Raw genomic sequence first — 21,467 nt, forward strand, 5'->3', positions numbered from 1 at the left:
TGTAGCTGTTCTCTAGCTTTATTTTTTATTTTATTATTATTATTATTTGAGATGGAGTTTCACTCTTGTTGCCCAGGCTGGAGTGCAATGGTGCGATCTCGGCTCTCCGCAACGTCTGCTTCCTGGGTTCAAGCAATTCCCCTGCCTCAGCCTCCCAAGTAGCTGGGATTACCGGGACCTGGCACCACACCCAGCTAATTTTTGTATTTTTAGTAGAGACGGGGTTTCTCCATATTGGTCGGACTGGTCTTGACCTCCCGACTTCATGTGATCCGCCCACCTCAGCCTCCCAAAGTGCAGGGATTACAGGCGTGAGCCACCGCACCTGGCCTCTCTAGCTTTATTAATAGCATCTATCTGTATACTTAAAAAAAAAGTATGTCCATAGAAGAGAAGTGGTTATTAAGGGAAACATGGAAAGATGTAGAATCAGAGAGCCCAAGACAGCGGCATGAATGCACCACTGTTCAGGAACAGTTGCTCTTGAAGGAGAAGGGTGCTTGGCTCTAAGGGTTAACGCCCCCTGTATGTGAACCATATGATTCCTCCCTTTGCTTCGATTCCACACTCACCTAACAACCATTGGAATTAATTTGGTCCTAAAGGGAGTCCTTTTATGGTGAAAGAGCAGAGGATGCAACACTGCATCAGTGCTGTTTTGTTTTGTTTTGTTTTGTGAGATGGAGTCTCGCTCTGTCGCCCAGCCTGGAGTGCAGTGGCGCGATCTCGGCTCATTGCAAGCTCCGCCTCCCGGGTTCAAGCGATTCTCCTGCCTCAGCCTCCCGAGTAGCTGGGATTACAGGCACCCGCCACCACGCCCGGCTAATTTTTTGTATTGTTAGTAGAGATGGGTTTTCACCGTGTTAGCCAGGATGGTCTCGATCTCCTGACCTCGTGATCTGCCCACCTCGGCCTCTCAAAGTGCTGGGATTACAGGCGTGAGCCACCGTGCCTGGCCACATCAGTGCTTTATGAGTCAGGTTAGTGGGGCTCCACACAGAGACGCTGGTTGGCTGTGAAGGTGCTGGGCCAATCAGATTTCTGAGTCTGAAATATCAGGAATCCTGAGTTCTGGCAGCAAACAAGTGCTATCCCCAAGGATCTAGGTGAGCTGACTCGAACTTTGCTTCACGATGGCCCTCCCTTGCTGTTATTTCAAGTTACATACACTCAGATTCAATGGAGCGACTAGCAGCTTACTCACTGAAAGCACATACTCTAGAAATAACTTCTATTTGCATTGAAAGTGACCTGATATATTAAGGATTTAATTACTCCATGAATCAGAGTAAGATCCTTGTAAGATAAGCAAAATCTGTGGGAAACTGCTTTGCAGTCCTGAATGAGTGCTATATGAAAACAGTCCAGTGTTCGGATGGAATGTCCAGACTTCTGAGGCTACCTGGTGAGTTGCTGCAGAAGAGGAACAAGGGAGCACGAGAAAAGTTCATGGTTCAACACCAGCCTGTTCCTGGTGTCTCTGCGTTGTGACGGAGTTGGCACTGCTTCTCTGGTTTGCCCCCAGCCCTCTCCCTCTTGTTACCATTGCTGCTCTCAGAGGTGTCTGTTCTTAATTCCCTCTTTCTCTCATTTTGATTCTTCACTGTGTGCTGGTGCTTCACACGCTGACGACTGCGTGCTCTCGCCTCTCCGAACATCCAAGGGCCTTTAAAATCTGACCCTAGTCACCCATGTCTCTTACTTCCCTTAGGCATACAAATGCTCTGCTGTCCCCAAGCGAATGTTGACCACGATGGCTGCCATCACCTGTGCTTGTTTTCTAGGGCACTCACAGGACACTCAGCATATGACGTGAAGCAGATTATTCCATGCTCTGGGAAGAGAACCGCTCTTTTTTTGCATGTCTGTGCTTAATGCAATCTTGAAGCAGACAAGTGCCCAGTACATGTTGGTGGCAGTTAGATGTAGAAAAGGGATCATGACAGGACATCATGAGCAGAAGACTTGTTAACTGCCTCCAAATAACGCAAAACTTAGCATTATCCGGAAGTGTACCGTGGCTCAGACTCCAGTTTGATAACTTACAAAAGATTCAAGTATATAAGCATGAATGTCAGTTTATTCACTGCCAGAATTAATTCATCTCTTTTCCCTACCCCAAATCAGGAAATGTATCTCCTGAGATCCTCTCCTGAATATTAATGGACAAACTCCGTCAATATCTCGTTATTTTTTTTTTGACACAGGGTCTCACTCTACTGCCCAGGCTGGAATGCAGTGGTGCGATCACGGCTCACTCCAGGCCCAAGCGATCACTTCAGTCTCCCGAGTACCTGAGACTACAGGCACGCGCCACCACGCCCGGCATTTTTTTTTTTTTTTTTAATATTTCTAGAGATGGGGTCTCCCTATGTTGTTGCCCAGGCTGGCCTGGAACTCCTGGGCTCAAGCCATCCTCCCACCTCCCAATCCCCCTGCTGGGATTACAGGTATGAGCCACCGCGCCTGGCTGCAGTATCTTATTTTTTAACTCTGTTCAACACTGACCCCACACCCCTTTAGATGCTCGCATCTATACGCTCTACCTTTCACACATATTTTTCAGATTAAGCAAAGTACAATTTATTCCACTTAATAGAAAACTTTGCCTTCCATATCTGTCTTTGAATTTGTAGTCGTTCCGATTATAATTTGAGTTCTCAAACATTTGAATTACACAGTCTCTTGGTTCACTCCGACAGGTGTTTAAACAGGTGTGTGTGGGTCTTTCTACTTCAGCTCTCAGAGCCGGTCTTGTTTGCAGGCTAGTGGGTGGCGCACCTCGCGGTCGCTCCCACCCCAACCTTAGTAACAGGGTTTGAGGAGGACCCTGGGGTCGGGGGGTGGATGCTGCTGTTTCAAGCTCGTTCGCCCAAATACATCTTTCCACCTACCTTCCCTATCATCAGAGAGGTGGCCTGACCCCAGCACGTGCAAGCTTGTCAGGCTGGGTAAGTTCCAGAACCTTTTGGAGCCAGGATTCTCTTTCCCAGCCCTGGGCCCTGAGCTCGGCGGATGCGATCTGCGAAGCTCCGAGCGCAGGGGAAATGGGGGCGTGTTCCTTTAAGGCGGAACCAGGCGGGGAGTGGGGCGTCCCCCGCGTGCACAGCCCGAGCCGCACCTGGGGCCCAATTAGCCTGGAGCGCGGCCGGGTGTGTTGAACGTAGCAACCGCGGGCGTCTGGGGCGGGCGTCGGCCGCGCCTCCCGGGGCTCCCGGCCCTTCGACCCTCGGGGGTCCCGCGGCGCTGGGACCAGGCGAGGCTGCTCCCCGCAGCCGGGACGCTCGGCGGGCGGACCCGGGCCGGGGAAGGGCGACCCCAGCGGCGCGGAGCTGAGCGTCCTCGGGGAGGAGAGGGAGCCAGGGGCCTCCGGGGCTCTGGGTGTGGGGACCCCAGGCTCCTCGCCCCGGCCCGGGACGCCTCGGCCGGATCCCCGCGGTCTGAGCTCTCGGGCGGCGGCGAGGACGGCGTGTCCACTGTCGAGGCATGAAGGCTGCTGTGCTGGACCTTGGGTCTCTCTTGGCCAAACTCTTCGAGACCTCGACGGCGCCCCCCGCAGGCCCCTCCTCCAGACCCTCGGGAGGTGCTGCCGCTGCAGGGTCGGGGGGCTCCAGGGCGGGTACCCCGTTGGGCACCGCCCCGACCCTCCTCCGCGCCCTGGCTCCGGACTCCCCCTCCGCCTCGCGGCGGTCGCCCGCCCCGCTGCTCCCCGTCCCCTCCTCCCGGGGCTCCGCCGCCAGCCGCGCCTCGGCAGCAGTGGGGACCCTGCTCTCTTGGCCCAGTAGCCCGAGAGCGGGTAAAGCCCCGCCCCAGCCCCCCACTCCCTCCGGCGGGGGCTGCTCCCCTGCCCGCCTGGCGGTCCCAGCGCGGCCGCCCCCGGGCCCCGGCGGGGTCTGGGCCGCGCTCCCTCGGAACCCGCTCCAGCCTGGCCCCGGAGAGCGAGAGCCCGGCGCCTGCGAGGCCCCCGGGGCTGGCCCCAGAACCCTGTTCCTTACCCTGCCTGACATCGGCGAGGAGGGGGCCTCGGACGGCGACTCCGGGGATGGCGAAGCGTGAGTAGCAGCGTGGTGCGGGCGCGTGTACCTTTTGCTGGGACCCCCGACCCCTCCGCCTGCCGCACTCACCTTCGCAGGTGCACTTCAGGAAATGAAATATTTGTAGTAACTTCCATTACCCCCTGGGCACCCTCCTTGCACGTTTCCTGGCTCTTTACTCCTTGGCTTTGTGGGCTTTCAGACATAAGCTGTGACATGCTTTGTCCAGCTTTCGCAGAGTGAATCCTAAGGGGGCTTGAAGGAAGGGACAGAATTTTGTTTCTCTTCTACCAGAAGCATTGCTACTTACAGCGTTTGTTTGGTTTTCTTAAGGACTTTTTGAAGTCCCTTTCTTTGTCTCAGAATAGAGTAGGTGTGCAGGGAAACCGAATACACACGTCTGCAGCAAGTATTTTAAGAAATGGTGAGACCTTGTGCTTTCCTGATTTCTAAGGTCCAGTCCCTAGTCTTATCCCAAGTGGGATAGGTCTCCTTTGTGTGACATCTAGTTAATTTACATATGCATGACATCAACTGACACAAATGGAATTGTAATGGCCAGGACACGTCTGATTATTACCCTAGAGCTCCTGAGAGCTTTCCACAGTGCCCTGAGTCACTGCAGAAACGTTGACTTCATGGGAACATTTTCACTGGGAATCCCAGGCCGCTTTCCTCAATACACACACACCCACACAACACCCCTTTCACTTCCAAGAGTCGTGATAAAAACATTGCTCTTTTAAAATGTGTTTTAGAACTAGAATGAATTTTAATTTTTAGAGTGGAGCATATTGTTAGCTATTCTTGAATGGGTAAATTTTCATCCTGAATGCTGCAAAGAAATAGTGAAATGGTCAAAGACAGATGAGTCAATTCACAGACTGAGGTTTCTGCATTGTAATCTAGTGAGGCCATTCCCTACTCCCTCCAAAAAATCCCGAGTAATTTTTGCATTCATATTGATCCTGACTCACTAACAATTTAAATAATTACAGTTTCACAAAATTGCATGATATTCATGTCAATATGAAAATAAGCGGCCGGGCACGGTGGCTCACGCCTGTAATCCCAGCACTTTGGGAGGCCGAGGCGGGCGGATCATGAGGTCAGGAGATCGAGACCATCCTGGCTAAGACGGTGAAACCCCGTCTCTACTAAAAATACAAAAAATTAGCCGGGCGTGGTGGTACGTGCCTGTAGTCCCAGCTACTCGGGAGGCTGAGGCAAGAGGATGATGGCGTGAACCCGGGAGGCGGAGCTTGCAGTGAGCCAAGATCGCACCATTGCGCTCCAGCCTGGGCGACAGAGACTCCGTCTCAAAGAAACAACAACAGAAAACAAAATAAGCAGTTAAGCAAAAAGTTGTTCCCACTCATTAAAAAATACTGTATTATGACATATGTTTATCAACTGATAGTTTTCCTTAAAACTATCAGTTAATTGCTTTTGGAAAACTCACTGGAATACATATGCCTGAGGAATTAGACCTTTGTTATTGGCAACTGGTCCTTAACATTTATGCAATTAATGTTTTATGAGCAAACAGATCTACACACTGACCTTAAACTCCAGTCTTAGTGCTTTTAACAAAGAGGCACTGAAATATGCAGCATGGCCAGTGAAACTGGTGTTAGTTTCAATTCTTGAACGTATTAGCTCATGTTTATATTGTGCAAATATTTGCAATAGCCACTTTTTGAATAACACTGCATTTGGCATTATTTACATAAGAGATTATTCTGAATTAACAAATGCATTCAATTTTATGGACAGTGAAGAAATTGAATTTTTAAATTATTATTATTTTTTGAGATGAGGTCTCCCTCTGTCACCCAGGTTGGAGTGCAGTGGTATGATCACTGTTCATTGCAGCCTCAACCTCCCAGGCTCAAGCGATCTGATTTTCTCGTCTCAGACTCTCGAGTAGCTGGGACTACAGGTGTGAGCTACTATGCCTGGCCAATTTTAAAAATGTTTCTGTGGAGACGGGGTCTCCCTATGTTGCCCAGGCTGCTCTTGAACTCCTGGCCTCAAGCAATCTTCCCACCTGGGCATTGCTGGAATTACAGGCATGAGCCACTGCGTCTGGCCATGAAATTGGATTTTAGGTAAGTGCCATGAGAAGTAATATACACAGCTAGGTGCTTTGCAGAATCCTCCTGAGCTTGTGTGCTCCTACTGTCTGCAGCAGCAGGTAAAGGCACACACAGGCAGGAAGCAGACTGGCCCTCTGAGCATACCATTTTTCCTTTCAGATCCTTGGCCATAATATGATTTATCTCAACACTAGCTCTAACAACCCTACACCTCCTATTTCTACACGAAACAGGATCAAATAACCCCCTAGGAATCTCCTCCCACTCCGACAAAATCACTTTCCACCCCTATTACACAACCAAAGACATCCTAGGCCTACTCCTCTTCCTTCTCACCCTAATGACACTAGTATTATTCTCACCAGACCTCCTAAGCGACCCAGACAACTACATCTTAGCCAACCCCCTAAGCACCCCACCCCACATTAAACCCGAGTGATATTTCCTGTTTGCCTACGCAATCCTACGATCCGTCCCCAACAAACTAGGAGGCGTACTAGCCCTTCTACTATCTATCCTAATCCTGGCAACAATCCCTGCCCTCCATGTGTCCAAACAACAAAGCATAACATTCCACCCACTGAGCCAATCCCTATAGTGACTCCTAATTGCTGACCTTCTTACCCTCACCTGAATTGGAGGGCAGCCAATAAGCTACCCCTTCATCACCATTGGCCAAGTAGCATCCATATTATACTTCACTACAATCCTACTCCTCATACCAATTACCTCCCTAATCGAAAACAACATACTTAAATGAACCTGCCCCTGTAGTACAAATCAATACACCGGCCTTGTAAGCTGAAAATGAAGATCTCCTTCCACGGGCAAGAAATCAGAGAAAAAGCACTTAACTTCACCATCAGCTCCCAAAGCTAACATTCTAATTTAAACTACTCTCTGTTCTTTCATGGGGGACCAGATTTGGGTGCCACCCAAGTATTGACTCACTCACAACGGCCTATGTATTTCGTACATTACTGCTAGCCAACATGAATATTATCTAGCACTACAATCACTTGAACGTCCATAGTACATACCAAGTCAAATCCACATCCATCCCTCACCCACACGCTTACAAGCAAGCACCTCTCCCCCCTTACCCCCCAAGCACATACACCACCTTACCCCACATTACCCGCACCCCCCACCGCATATCAACAAACCTAATAGACCTCAAAGTACATAGTACATACCACCGTCCACCGTACATAGCACATCCCTATTAAACCCTCTCTTGTCCCCACGGATGCCCCCCTTCAGTTAGTGGTCCCTTGTTCACCATCCTCCATGAAATCAGTATCCCGCACAAGAGTGCTACTCTCCTCGCTCCAGGCCCATAACACCTGGGGGTAGCTAAAATGAACTGTATCCGGCATCTGGTTCTTACCTCACGGCCATAACACCTAAAACCACCCACACGTTCCCCTTAAATAAGACATCATGATGGATCACAGGTCTATCACCCTATTAACCAGTCACGGGAGCTCTCCATGCATTTGGTATTTTTATCTGGGGGGTATGCACGCAATAGCATCGCAGGCCGCTGGAGCCGGAGCACCCTATGTCGCAGGATCTGTCTTTGATTCCTACCCCATGGGGTTATTAATCGCACCTACGTTCAATATTCTAGGCCCACCCCAACTACTAAAAGGTGTTATTTAATTCATGCTTGTTGGACATAAAATAACCAAAACAAACAAGCCTACAACGGCTTCTTCACATCAGCCCCACTATCAGAACTTCACAAACCCCCTCCCCTTATTCTGCCAGTGCCACCCAAAAACATCTCTGCCAAACCCCAAAAACAACACCAACCCAGCCAGAATCTAATTTTTATCTTTAGGCTACATGTACTTTTAACAGCCACCCCTCAACTAACGCAACCCTTTTCTTACCTCACCAGCCCTACCAACTCATCCTTCCCACAGTCACTTTATTCAACGTATATACCGCTGCTATTCCTACACCTCAGATTGACCTAACCCGAAAGACACTCCTGCACAGTTTATGTAGCTTATTTTGTTCAAAGCAATACACTGAAAATGTCTCGATGGGCCCACACCGCCCCATAAACAAACAGGTTTGGTCCTAGCCTTTCTATTAGCTCTTAGTAAGATTACACATGCAAGCATCCCCGCCCCGGTGAGTTGCCCTCCAGGTCATTCTGATTGAGAGGAGCAAATATCAAGCACGCAGTAATGCAGCTCAAAACGCTCAGCCTAGCTACACCCCCACGGGAGACGGCAGTGATAAACCTTTAGCAATAAACGAAAGTTCAACTAAGCTATACTAACCCCAGGGTTGGTCAATTTCGTGCCAGCCACCGCGGTTACGCGATTAGCCCAAGTTAATAAAAGCCGGCGTAAAGAGTGTTTTAGATTATCTTCCCCCCCTCCCCCAGTAAAGCTAAAATTTACCTGAGTTGTAGAAAACTTCAGTTAATATAAAATAAACTACGAAAGTGGCTTTAATATATCTGAACACACAATAGCTAAGACCCAAACTGGGATTAGATACCCCACTATGCTTAGCCCTAAACTTTAACAGTTAAATTAACAAAACTGCTCGCCAGAACACTACGAGCCACAGCTTAAAACTCAAAGGACCTGGCGGTGCTTCATATCCCTCTAGAGGAGCCTGTTCTGTAATCGATAAACCCCGATCAACCTCACCACCTCTTGCCCAGCCTATATACCACCATCTTCAGCAAACCCTGGTGAAGGCTACAAAGTAAGCGCAAACATCCACGTAAAGACGTTAGGTCAAGGTGTAGCCCATGAGGTGGCAAGAAATGGGCTACATTTTCTACTTCAGAAAATTACGATAACCCTTATGAAACCTAAGGGTCGAAGGTGGATTTAGCAGTAAACTAAGAGTAGAGTGCTTAGTTGAACAGGGCCCTGAAGCACGTACACACCGCCTGTCACCCTCTTCAAGTATATTTCAAGGACTATTTAACTAAAGCCCCTATGCATCTATATAGAGGAGGCAAGTCGTAACATGGTAAGTGTACTGGAAAGTGCACTTGGACAAACCAGAGAGTAGCTTAACATAAAGCACCCGGCTTACACTTGGGAGATTTCAATTCAACTTGACCCCTCTGAGCTAACTCTAGCCCTAAATCCAACTCACCCTACTACCAAACAACTTTAACCAAACCATTTATTCAAATAAAGTATAGGTGATAGAAATTATAACTCGGCGCAATAGACATAGTACCGCAAGGGAAAGATGAAAAAAATGTAACCAAGCACAACATAGCAAGGATTAACCCCTGTACCTTTTGCATAATGAATTAACTAGAAATAACTTTGCAAGGAGAACCAAAGCTAAGGCCCCCAAAACCAGACGAGCTACCCATAAACAGCTAAAAGAGCACACCCGTCTATGTGGCAAAATAGTGGGAAGATTTACAGGTAGAGGCGACAAACCTATCGAGCCTGGTGATAGCTGGTTGTCCAAGACAGAATCTTAGTTCAACTTTAAATTTACTTACAGAACCCCCAATCCCCTTGTAAATTTAACTGTTAGTCTAAAGAGGTACAGCTCTTTAGACACTAGGAAAAAACTACTCACATTCCCTTCCTCTCATACCCCACTCCTTTTTCAATCACTAAAACATAAGAGACAAAGGGGAAGGAAGAAAGTATTAAGATGACTTTTCTTTCAATGCTACAGACTTTGCACCCTGAAGGATTTTTTTTTCCCTCCTGGATTTCTGCGGTAGTGATTTATAACACTGAATAAACAAACATAAGACAATGAATTTAAATTTGCTCTTACCATCTCATCTGTCACTTGGCAGATAGCTGCTGTTGTTAGCCTGTGTGGTTAATATTAAAATCAGGAATTTAAATTTCAAAAGCCTGGGAACTTGGAAAGGGAGAAATGGGTAATGTCAGAGAAAAAGTTTAAAAAGAGTGATGAGAATGTGAATACATATAAAGGAAACCGTAAACCTGTCTGCAAGAAATGCGGATCTAATTTTAAGGCCGTGGCACTGAGTTCTAAAGGAAAACCCTGCTAGCAGTTTATACTTTTTTGACAATAACACATACATTTTACATTTGCCTGATTCTGTACTTGGCTTTAAAAAAAAAAAAAACCAAAAAACTAAAAGTAGTGAAATTAACTTGAGTAGGAAAATATGCAAAGTCTCCTGCAATTTAGAGGCTTTTTTCCAAACAAAGATGCTGAATAGCAGCAGGGGTTTTTAATCTCTGAACTAAGAATTCCGTAAGTGGAATTCTTACGGAAAGGGGCAGCCCATGGAACGGAGGCTGCCCCTTTTGCTCCACAGGACGTACTGGCTGCACATCTGAGCCAGAGGCAGAGGATACTGAGCTCTCTTTCTTCACCTCACTGTCCTGCATCCCTAGATATGTGATCCGACACCTTTGATCTTCACCTTGGCTTCCCTGTCCATTTCATGTATATATCGTGCCTCAGTGTTTTTCAGTCTCTCATCCCTCTTCACTATCTCTTTTTATACTTCCGGTTTGAACCACACAATACACCTTGTTAAAGGTCTTATTCTCTCTCTCTTTTTTTTTTTTTTTTTTTTGAGATAGAGTCTTGTTTTGTCACCCAGGCTGGAGTGCAGTGGCGCGACCTCGGCTCACTGCAAGCTCCGCCTCCTGGGTTCACGCCATTCTCCTGCCTCAGCCTCCTGAGTAGCTGGGACTACAGGTGCCCGCCACCATGCCCGGCTAATTTTTTGTATTTTTAGTAGAGAAAGGGTTTCACCATGTTAGCCAGGATGGTCTCGATCTCCTGACCTTGTGATTTGCCTGCCTCGGCCTCCCAAAGTGCTGGGATTACAGGCTTGAGCCACCGCGCCCGGCCGGTCTTATTCTCTTATTTGTTCTGCAAATGTAAGAATTCCTAGGAATATGTAAGGTGGATAGATAGATAATTGCAGTGTATGAATGTTGATAGAGTGTAAACTTCTAGTCAGGAAGTATTTATAGCTTGTATAAGTCATAGTTATTAGCAAGCATATACTCACTCTTTTTTTTTTTGAGTGATTGAGTCCATTGTTAAAATCACATTACTGTGGAAACATTGCAGTGGCTGCTTGAAGGGCCTGTCAGCATGGCTGGCAGTAAAGTGACTGGAGGGACTTATCTCGATTCCTCTGACACTGAGGCAGCCTCCAGTGTGATGAAGCCTGTAGACCCGGAAACCAGATGAGGTGGATTCTACCTCAAACCGATTGCTAGCTGAGTAATTCTGGGCAGGTTATTCATTTCTTCCCTAGCTTTAGTTTTTCTTTCTTGATAATATGGAGGTGATAATACTTTCTGCATAGAAGTGCTCCAGAAATTAATTGAAATAATAAGTAATATATGGAGAAATGCTGAAAAAGTGTTATCTATGATTACTACCTGCTTCTTGGCACAGAAATGAAAATTGAGAGCCATGTTTTATTGAAAGAAACATTCTAGGTGAAGAAAAGACTGAGAGAGAAAAATGATTCATTATATTTACCATGTGGCTGTAATAAATGGTGTCTTTTAGTTCAGTTATTTGGGAGAACAAATTATAGTACATGTCAATCTTTCATCATTACCTTCCCTGCATGACTTACAGAAGATAAGAGTTAGTTTAATTAACATTACCACTGAGCGCTGTGTAACACCCAGAAGGAAATGCATTTACCACTCTGAGATCAAACTTTTAATCTGCAGAATAATCAGTAGCATCACAAATCCTACATTTGTGTAGCCCTTGTCTTTTCCTCCACTGAAACCCTGTGATTTATATTCACATCTTATGTCCATTATCAGACTATAAACTCTTTGTCCTGTGACACTTAAGGGAACACATGCCCATAAAAGACATTAGCAAATATTTATTGAATGGATGAAGAAAATATTTTCTTCCTCATATAATCCACTGTCATGGGTTTCTAATCTTACAACAACCCAGGGGCAGTTTAAATGTCTTTCTTGAAGAATAATTATTGTCTTGGGTCTTTTTGTTTCATTGTCTTGAGTTTTTCCAAAGTTAGTAATGCTTTCTGCTGGGACTTAGCATTTCCTCAGGGATGAACGGTGGCTCAGTGTACAATTGTCATATGACCGTTACTTTCTGTTACAGTCATACGACCGTTACTTTCATTAAAGATAATAATGAATTCAACTTGGTTTTCCATATCGAGTTGCTTAAACCCGAGAAAACAATTTTGTTCTGTCTTATGCATAGACTTTTGCTTTAAATTATCCTCCTTCTTTGTTGTTATATTTAAATCTTTTTTTTTTTTTTTTTTTGAGACAGAGTCTCGCTCAGTCACCAGGCTGGCTGGAGTGCAGCGGCACCATCTCGGCTCACTGCAACCTCTGTCCCCTGGGTTAAAGTGATTCTCCTGCCTCAGATTCCTGAGTAGCTGGGATATATTTAAATCTTGAAAACTGTATTTGAGTTAGCAGTTATATGTTTTTTTGCTATGTGTTTAAAGAACACATTTTGAGTGTTTTCTAATTTCTTATCCAACAAGCATGGCCCTTGACTTGCGCCAAGCTCATAATGACAGTCCTATGGGATTTGAACCCTTCAGCATTGCATAATCATAACAGCTCATGTAAATTAGTATAGTTTTTAGAGCACAGATTGAAGTCAGATTGAATTTGATTCAAATCTCATTTCGTAACTTTTCTTATAATGCTAATTAAGCATTCACTTTGGCTACTTATCCTCTTTAAGCTTCACCTTCTCATTCATAAAATGGGAATTAATAATAATGCCTATTCAAAGAGACATTGTAAGGATTAAAAGAGATCATATATACAAACTTGTGTCTGTGGTGACTGGTACATAAGCACTTAATAAATATCTGTTACTATTACATGATATTCATTATTCTAAATATGTTCTTATTACCCACAGCATCTTTTGTACAAAATACAGTTTATTGCTATGATCTGCAGTGTAGGCTAATGTATTCTTTAATTAATTGTCAACCTGTATTTAATGAATATCTATTCCATCTAAGATCCACATGGAGCTAGATTTTTGAGTAATTAGGGAAAGAACTGGAAATGGATCTTATCAAAAAGCAGGAAAAATAAGATAAATGATCCAAGAGTGGTTTCAGACACACTGCTGTGAGCACACAGCTAAGAGAGAAGACGAGGTGCGGAGATGATGCTGAACAAGGGGAGATGTCAGGGGTCTGAGTTCTAAAGAATGTGCAAAAGTGGGGCACATGGACACCTGGGGCTTGGAAGGGCACTGTAGGAGACCAAAGCAGTGTGAGCAAACGCGTGGAGGCCCAGAGCCACATGGCATGAGGCTTTCCCTTTGTTAGGAGCACAGCTTTTGTGAAAAGCGTTAAAACTAGGGAGAGCCTTGAATACTGGGCTCTGTTTGGTAAACACTGGAAAAGCCGGGATTTAGGTAGAGAAGTGGCAGGAGCAGGCTGCACTTTAGAAGGGTTGAGCTAATGCACAGGGAGCTAGTAGGAGGCTCTAGGAATAAACACCTGAGAGGTATGGAGCCTAGGAATGAACACAGTGAAAAGAAAGATATTGAACTGACAAATCTCCCAAGACCAGCAACACACAGGTGAGGCTGAGGAAGCAAGAGGAAGGGCTGAAGATGATGTCATGTGGCTGGGAGGAGAGTGCCACTCATAAAGGGGGACCACAGAAGATGCGGGTTTGTCACGCAGATGAGGAGTTCACTCTGGGATACACACCTTGAGTTGAGGTCTAGGAAAACATCTAGAGAAGGGCCAGGCACGGGGCTGGACATTCACGGTGGAACATGGCAGGAAGTTAAAGACTGGGAGTATAAACAGGCAGCTTTGCACATACAGGAGATGGTGAACACACACAGTGGTCACAAACTATACAAGATGACATCACACACCACGCAAGATGGGAGTGCCCTTTACTGTTGCTGTGGGGGTTTCAAGACCCTCTAAAATGAGGGGCGTCTCCTTTCTCTGCTGGAACAGTGCTTCTCAATGTGTGTGCCATTAGCTACCTGCCTGCAGTTACCAGGTAGCTACTTGTTCCCTGTCCATGAAGAGATAAGTACAGAAAGGGAGAATAAGCATTTAGAAATTTTATAGCAGTTGGCAGAGGAGCTTTATGTCGGTTGACTCTAATAATTAAACATTTGGATTCACATTTTGTGTATTGTTTTTACCATTTTATTTTTCTATTTATATTTTTAAAGTATTTACATACAATAAATTGCAAAAATGATTTGACACTACAGATAGTTTGAAGAACACTGAGGTAGACTTTATTAAGATACCTTTAGACCACACTGAGCAAAACATTTCAGGACACCAAGAAAAAATGAAACAGCCAAATGATGACATTATCTTTTACTGTCCTTAAAATACCGGGCTAAGCAATATTCAAATAGTATCCTCTGATTGAAGATGAGATTCTTTAAATTGTTCAGACAATCTGGAGTTGAGGATGTGCCCGATTCACAATGTCTTTGAGCGCTGCGGTCGGTCATCGGATGCAGCCTCCAGCCAAGCACCCACTGCCTGGGAGGAGGGAGTTTCCCATTCTTATTCCTGCTTTAATCCAAGCTTGTAAGTTTTTGTTTTGTTTTGTTTTGACATAAAAACCATGGGGAGTAGAGTCTATTGCTTTCTCTCAAATAAACCTTTGGATCATTCAGTGTGAGGAGGGACAAAGGAAAGTGAAAATGCTAGGGAAAAAAATATCAGTTAACATTTACAAATACCATTCCACATATCCTTCACATACAGAGGACACTCTTCCCTCATGGGTGCAGTCTGGATATTTGTTTCATTTTACACAGTCAAACCACGTACCTTTTCGGATATGCAGAATTTTACAATTCATAAGCAAAAATTTCAAAAATTACCTTCACATTTAATGGTCTCACAAGTAGTGTTACACAGACACATATTTAACAGGACATGATTTTCTAGACACCATGTACTACGTAGTACTCATCAAGCAAATGGATAAATACTATTCATTATGTATTGAAAAAAAGTTTCCCCTTTTTGAGAGGTAGAAATAATGAAGATGCCATCTTTTGAAAAGCACAGAAACGAAATAAAGGCTTTGTCATGATTAACGATTATGGAACTTTGCAATGATTAAATATCATTTAGAAGCTGATGGTCTTTGGCAGTGACTAGAAAAACAGCCAAGCTAAGACTTTCCCTTCTGTTGTTTAATAAAGAGATTATTAAGGCAAAGTTGAACTAAATAAAATGTTCTTCTCAAATGCATGTATACCTATATAATCTTAGAATCATTGCCTTCTTTATAACCATAACTTGAAATTATTTTTAAATATTGTGGAAATTCTGTATAATGTCAGTCATGAGGATGAGGACACAACTCACCTTGGAAGCTCCTCTTCATATCAGGCTTTTAATGTTAATTCGATTTCAGAGAATGTCACTAGTTGTATGGAAAGGTAAAGTGGGGATGTATGTAAAATGCAACATTTAATTCAATTCCCTAGTATCAAACAGTGTGAAGACTTGGAAACCATCCCTGTAGATGCAGGACTCTTCATAATCCAGTTGAACTAAGAGTCAACATCAAATAAAAGGAACCCCTCCCGTCAAATAGAAGTTTTGTTGCTAAATTAATGCAAAAAATTGAATCCTAAGGAACTACTGTTTGAATATATGAAGTGCAGTTTAAAGAAGCAGGTGATATATTCCCAAGGAAAGGTCTACTTCAGACCTCTGTTTTACTTGTTTTAACACTTTTATAAGCATGTTTCACAGATTGATGTGATCATTGATCAACTACTTACTATTCCATAAAGCCAGGGTTCTTAGCATTTGAAGTAACGGCTGGTATTTCAGGGTCTACTAGGCACCAAATACACCATGCATGTTTTATGGACATTATCACAAATCCCCAAAACATACATACAAGGCAGGAATTTTATTTTCATTTTACACATGAAGAAATTGAGGCTCAGAATAAGAAATTATCTAATTCCATCTAGCTGCTATGTGAAAAATGTAAGATTGAATTCCTGGAAATCAATCTATATCTTCCACACATAGGTATAACCAGGTATTTTTAATGAATTAAGATAGTAATGAGGATTAAAAGCTGCTTCCAAAGTAATTCATGGTATTTCCACCAGAACAAAATAACTCCAAAGAATTATACTCTTTCCAATAAAAATTCGAAAATCATGTTAGTAAGGCCGGGCGCGGTGGCTCATGCCTGTAATCCCAGCACTTTGGGAGGCCGAGGCGGGTGGATCACCAGGTTAGGAGTTCAAGACCAGCCTGGCCAATATGGTGAAACCCTGTCTCTACTTAAAAAAACACAAAAATTAGCTGGGCATGGTGGTGCGTGCCTGTAGTCCTGGCTACTCAGGAGGCTGAGGCAGGAGAATCACTGGAACCTGGGAGGCGGAGGTTGCAGTGAGCCGAGATCGCGCCACTGCACTCCAGCCTGGGTGACAGCAAGACTCCATCTCAAAAAAAAAAAAAAAAAATCATGTTAGTAATCTAAAAGTATCTTGCTCAAAATAATATTCCTTTTTTTTTTTTTCTTTTGAGACAGAGTCTCCTTCTGTTGTCCAGGCTGGAGTGCAGTGGCATGATCTCGGCTCACTGTAAGCTCCGCCTCCCGGGTTCACGCCATTCTCCTGCCTCAGCCTCGCTAATATTCCTATTAGTACTGATAAAGAGACCATAATAGTCCATTTCAAAGTACAGATAAATGCCTTTTGTAATAAAGGCATGACTTCTTAAAGCATTCATTTTCTCAACTCTCTTCCAGTTTATTTTTATAATTATGTTTCTTGTAAATTATTTTATGTATGGTGATACCAAATATATTTATTCATACTAGAAAGGCAGTAATAAGCAAGCATTGTCTTACTAGAAAAAATGGAGAAGCAATTAGAGACGGCATTGCCAGAGAAAGACTGTTCCTGCACGTCAGCATTTTCTTAATTAGATGTTTCACGTAAGGGTTTGGAAGAAGCCTTATAATTAAATATTGACAACTGTAATCCTTGCCAGGCACTAATGTTCATGTTTATCTAGTGAGTATATTTGTTTCATTTAACATTTAACATTTTGGATCTTTTTTGACTGATTTCTAACATAAATGATAAAATCTTGAGGATCTATAAAATATAGTTAAAATATATTTTAAAAATGTATTTTTAAAGATTTATTAAAGTGACAATTTAAAACTTAGTCATTAACTTCAATTCTTTACAGTGAAATTTCTTTAGTAGAGCATGTCAGAATTACATTGAGAAAATCATGGGATCCTATGAAAGATGTAAGGAGACATTGATAGCAATTGATATTCTGACGCACACAAATGCATTATGACTGCCCCGACAGCCGCTGCACACGTTGACCCCACCTAGCGTGGGACTGAAAACAATGAGCATGGTGCTGCCATCCTACACCCAGCAGTTGTCTGTCTTCGTTCTCTCTTCTGACCCTGTTGAAGTTCTGCTTCTAGTTCTCTTGTCTCTGTCTTGCTTTTGTGGTGGAGTTTAACCTCGGACTTGATGAATACATTTGGCTCTTGGTATAATCCTCATAGCTCCTGAGAATCTGACTCAAGCGCCCCTGTGATTTATCTTCCTGAATCCTCTATTAACTGTGCCCACCAACCCAGATCCAGCCCCATGAACTTACCAAGACAGTGACTTCCTGGCTGGCACCAGGCTAGGCCTGCCAGGGAGATCAGAATAGCCAACACCTGTCTTCCTTTCACTAGTTTCTCACTCGTCTCAATTACGTCTTTGTATTAAGTGAGAAAATTGCTGACAACATATAAAGATGTTATGAAGAAGTCTGAAAGAAGCTATTCGTAAAGAAACCGTAAGATGAATGTAGACAGTAGGCTGTTCTAAAAGATAACTGGCCTGCTGTCTTTAAAACTGTCAGTGTCAGTGAGGTCTGGGGAAAGGCGGAAGAACCATTTTCTTTCTATATGAAAATAGACTAAAGACATGTAAGAACAATTTAAAATATGGAATTTGATTGGATGCTACTTTAAAAATATAGCTATAGAAGACACTTGGGAAAATTAGATTTAAATATTAAAGAGAATATTGGAGTGAGTACTAGTTTTAGGAAACTGTCATTGATTTCCTTAGATATGATAACAGTATGAGGATTATGTAGGAGAACATCCTTTTAGGAAATGTATGGTAAGATAGGGATCAGTTTGAGGATTATGTAGGAGAACATCCTTTTAGAGAATGTATGGTAAGGTAGGGATCAGTAGAGTGTCATGATATTTGCAACTTCCTTTCAAATGGTCCGGAATAAAATATGTTTCTGGATTTAAAACAATATGGTAAAATATTAACCATGGTTGAATCCAGGTGATAGGTATTTTATTTTTTGGTATAAATCTTTCAACTCCTCCGTATTTTTTAAAAAATGTTATAGTAAGAAGTTGGAAAAACATTGTATATAAGAATCATTATTATTCTGACCTCAACAGAAATGTTAAATATTTATAATGTAAATAGAGGATGAATATCTAAATGATGAAACAAAAGATTATTGCCACTTTTTTTGGAGACTAGGTGGTTTCTTAACATTTGTGAACCCTAATGTTCCAAATTTCATATTTCCACCTTTCTTGAAAGCAGCTGGTAATGGTGACTTTCTTTTATAGAATTTCAAGCCTTCAGAGAAGAATCTAAAGTTCTGAAGAAGGAAAAATGGAAATTATGATAGAGCCTAGAAAGAAAGAAATGAATATGTTTAATTTTATTACAAAGGAATAAGAAATGGTGGGGAAGAGAAGACGGAGGAGATACTTTTATTCATAGGCCATGCCTCTGCGTTCAAACACTGGTTATTCTGATATAGAGTCCAGTGTTAATACAAGGAACCAGGACAGTTTGAAAAGGAAATGTCACATTACTGAGTTTTCAAAGCATGTCCAAATCTTATTTTTGCAAAATATGGCTGTTTGTATAGTTTATTTTTGGCAAAGTATGGTTGTTAGTTTATGTAGTTTATACAGTTAAAAGATTTCTCTAGTCATTGCAAGTGTTCTTGTCTGTAGCTTTATGAGATGGGGGAATTTTCGTCTCACAGACATGTGCTGATGTTGGGAGACAGTTCTCCCTGGGCCTTTTGTTCCTGTATGTTCTTGCTGGATATGCAGAAACGCAAGGTCCTTCATGGCTCTTTATTAATAAGGGCCATTTTCCAGGGTTGCATTTGCAATGAGCAGCCTAAAGAGATGAGGGAGAAAGAGCACGTGAGCCACCGGCTGCTGTGGAGCAGCTGGTTTGCAAGCTCGGTGTTTCTTGTGATGCGACCCACTGCAGGATCAAGGACCAAACACTTGCCCTGTGGGAAGTGGGGTCCAGGGAACAGACATGAATTCTGATACTGTGGCTGCTGCTTTTCAGCAAGTAAGAAAGTCTTTCATCTCTGATCTAGGATTCTCATGTTTCCTCTAAGCATCCACAAAATTGTGACAAACTAATGTGCTAGCTTCTCAGCAGAGTAAAATGAAATCCCAGACCCTTCACAGTCCTTGACAGCCAGTGTAGAATAGTTAAGCAGCAAAGATTTACGTGACAATCACTTTCTTAAAAAAAAAAAACACAACACTTTTTGTGCAAAGCAGTGACAGTAGCTGAAATTGCTAAACAAAATTCTATTCTAAAAATTTGCCATCTTAACTAGGTAGCTAAAATTTTCTAATGTGTAAAAGAAGGGACTACACACTCACACAGACAATGAGAAAGTTGGTAGTGGGTGGCCACTTTGTTTCTAGGTCATCCACTCCCCAAAGAGGTGTATCCTTGGTCAGAAAAGAATGGACTTATGATAAGATCCTAAGATACACCTACAGAATAATCCTGTGAGTAGGAAATGCAAAGTCACTATATTCCTCCAGAGTGGAGGTAGAGGGTGGGTTGGCTTTCAGTTTCTTACCATTTTTTTGAGGGAGGGGTAATTTTTCTTTCTTTTTTTATTATACTTTAAGTTTTAGGGTACATGTGCACAATGTGCAGGTTTGTTACATATGTATACATGTGCCATGTTGGTGTGCTGCACCCATTAACTCGTCATTTACATTAGGTATATCTCCTAATGCTATCCCTTCCCCCTCCCCCTACCCCACAACAGGCCCCAGTGTGTGATGTTCCCCTTCCTGTGTCCATGTGTTCTCATTGTTCAATTCCCACCTATGAGTGAGAACATGCAGTGTTTGGTTTTTTGTCCTTGCGATAGTTTGCTGAGAATGATGGTTACCAGCTTCATCCATGCATGAGCTGATCATTTTTTATGGCTGCATAGTATTCCATGGTGTATATATGCCACATTTTCTTAATCCAGTCTATCATTGATGGACATTTGGGTTGGTTCCAAGTTTTTGCTATTGTGAATAGTGCCACAATAAACATACGTGTGCATGTGTCTTTATAGCAGCATGATTTATAATCCTTTGGGTATATACCCAGTAATGGGATGGCTGAGTCAAATGGTATTTCTAGTTCTAGATCCCTGAGGAATTGCCACACTGACTTCCACAATGGTTGAACTAGTTTACAGTCCCACCAAGAGTGTAAGTGTTCCTATTTCTCCACATCCTCTCCAGCACCTGTTGTTTCCTGACTTTTTAATGATCACCATTCTAACTGGTGTGAGACGGTATCTCATTGTGGTTTTGATTTGCATTTTTCTGATGGCCAGTGATGATGAGCATTTTTTCATGTGTCTTTTGGCCACATAAGTGTCTTCTTTTGAGAAGTGTCTGTTCATATCCTTCACCCACTTGTTGATGGGGTTGTCATTTTTCTAGAACACAGTGTGGTGATGTGTCCACAGCCATACAAGTCAATGACTGCACTATTGGAAATCCTTGCTGGTGGCATCTCACAAACCTTTTCCTTTCTCTCAGTACTTTTTCTCTAAGTAAAGATGCAGTTCAGGCCCACAGCTTGTTGTTTTGTGATATGTGCCAGCCACCTGCTTCTCGAACCATATCTGTCTCATTGGATGAACACAGAGCCAGGATGCCTACTACACCCACATCCCCTGCGGAGGTCTCTTGACCATAGCCACTGCTGAGGGAAGCAGCCCTAGGCAGCTCCACAAACATAGTAATGACGCTGCCTCTCTGGAGCTGATCAGAGCATGCTGGGAAGCCTAAGGAAGACAGTCCATCCGTCAGCCAGTCAGCAATCAGTGACATGGTCCAGGGGTAGCTCTATCCAAGCAGGGATGTCAATGCAGTGAAATAGGTTTCTCACGAGAATTTGCACACGAGGTAAAGGGAGAGTCAACAACACAGGCTTGTTGTCGGTTTAAGTGAGATCATTCCCATAAGGCACTTAGCAGAGCGCT

The 21,467-nt window shown here is 43.5% G+C and overlaps 1 protein-coding gene across 12 annotated transcripts in view; it reads left to right on the plus strand.

Moving 5' to 3' along the window:
* The first annotated feature begins 3,133 nt into the window (after positions 1-3,133).
* FAM149A (family with sequence similarity 149 member A) overlaps positions 3,134-21,467 on the plus strand; it is a 70,161-nt gene continuing 51,827 nt past the window's right edge. For 6 of the 12 annotated variants that reach the window (XR_008524916.2, XM_009240516.4, XM_054554858.2 and 3 more), the window contains exon 1: positions 3,397-4,052. Coding sequence is in view for 11 of the 12 variants with exons in the window: in XM_009240516.4 (XP_009238791.2) it covers positions 3,487-4,052 (566 nt within the window). In the remaining variant the exon portion in view is untranslated. Of the gene's footprint in view, positions 4,053-21,467 lie in introns of all 12 variants that reach the window. The other 6 variants (XM_054554851.2, XM_054554850.2, XM_054554852.1 and 3 more) reach the window with 3 other exon arrangements.

This window comes from Pongo abelii, chromosome 3, assembly GCF_028885655.2.
Source record: "Pongo abelii isolate AG06213 chromosome 3, NHGRI_mPonAbe1-v2.0_pri, whole genome shotgun sequence".
Taxonomy (NCBI): domain Eukaryota; kingdom Metazoa; phylum Chordata; class Mammalia; order Primates; family Hominidae; genus Pongo; species Pongo abelii.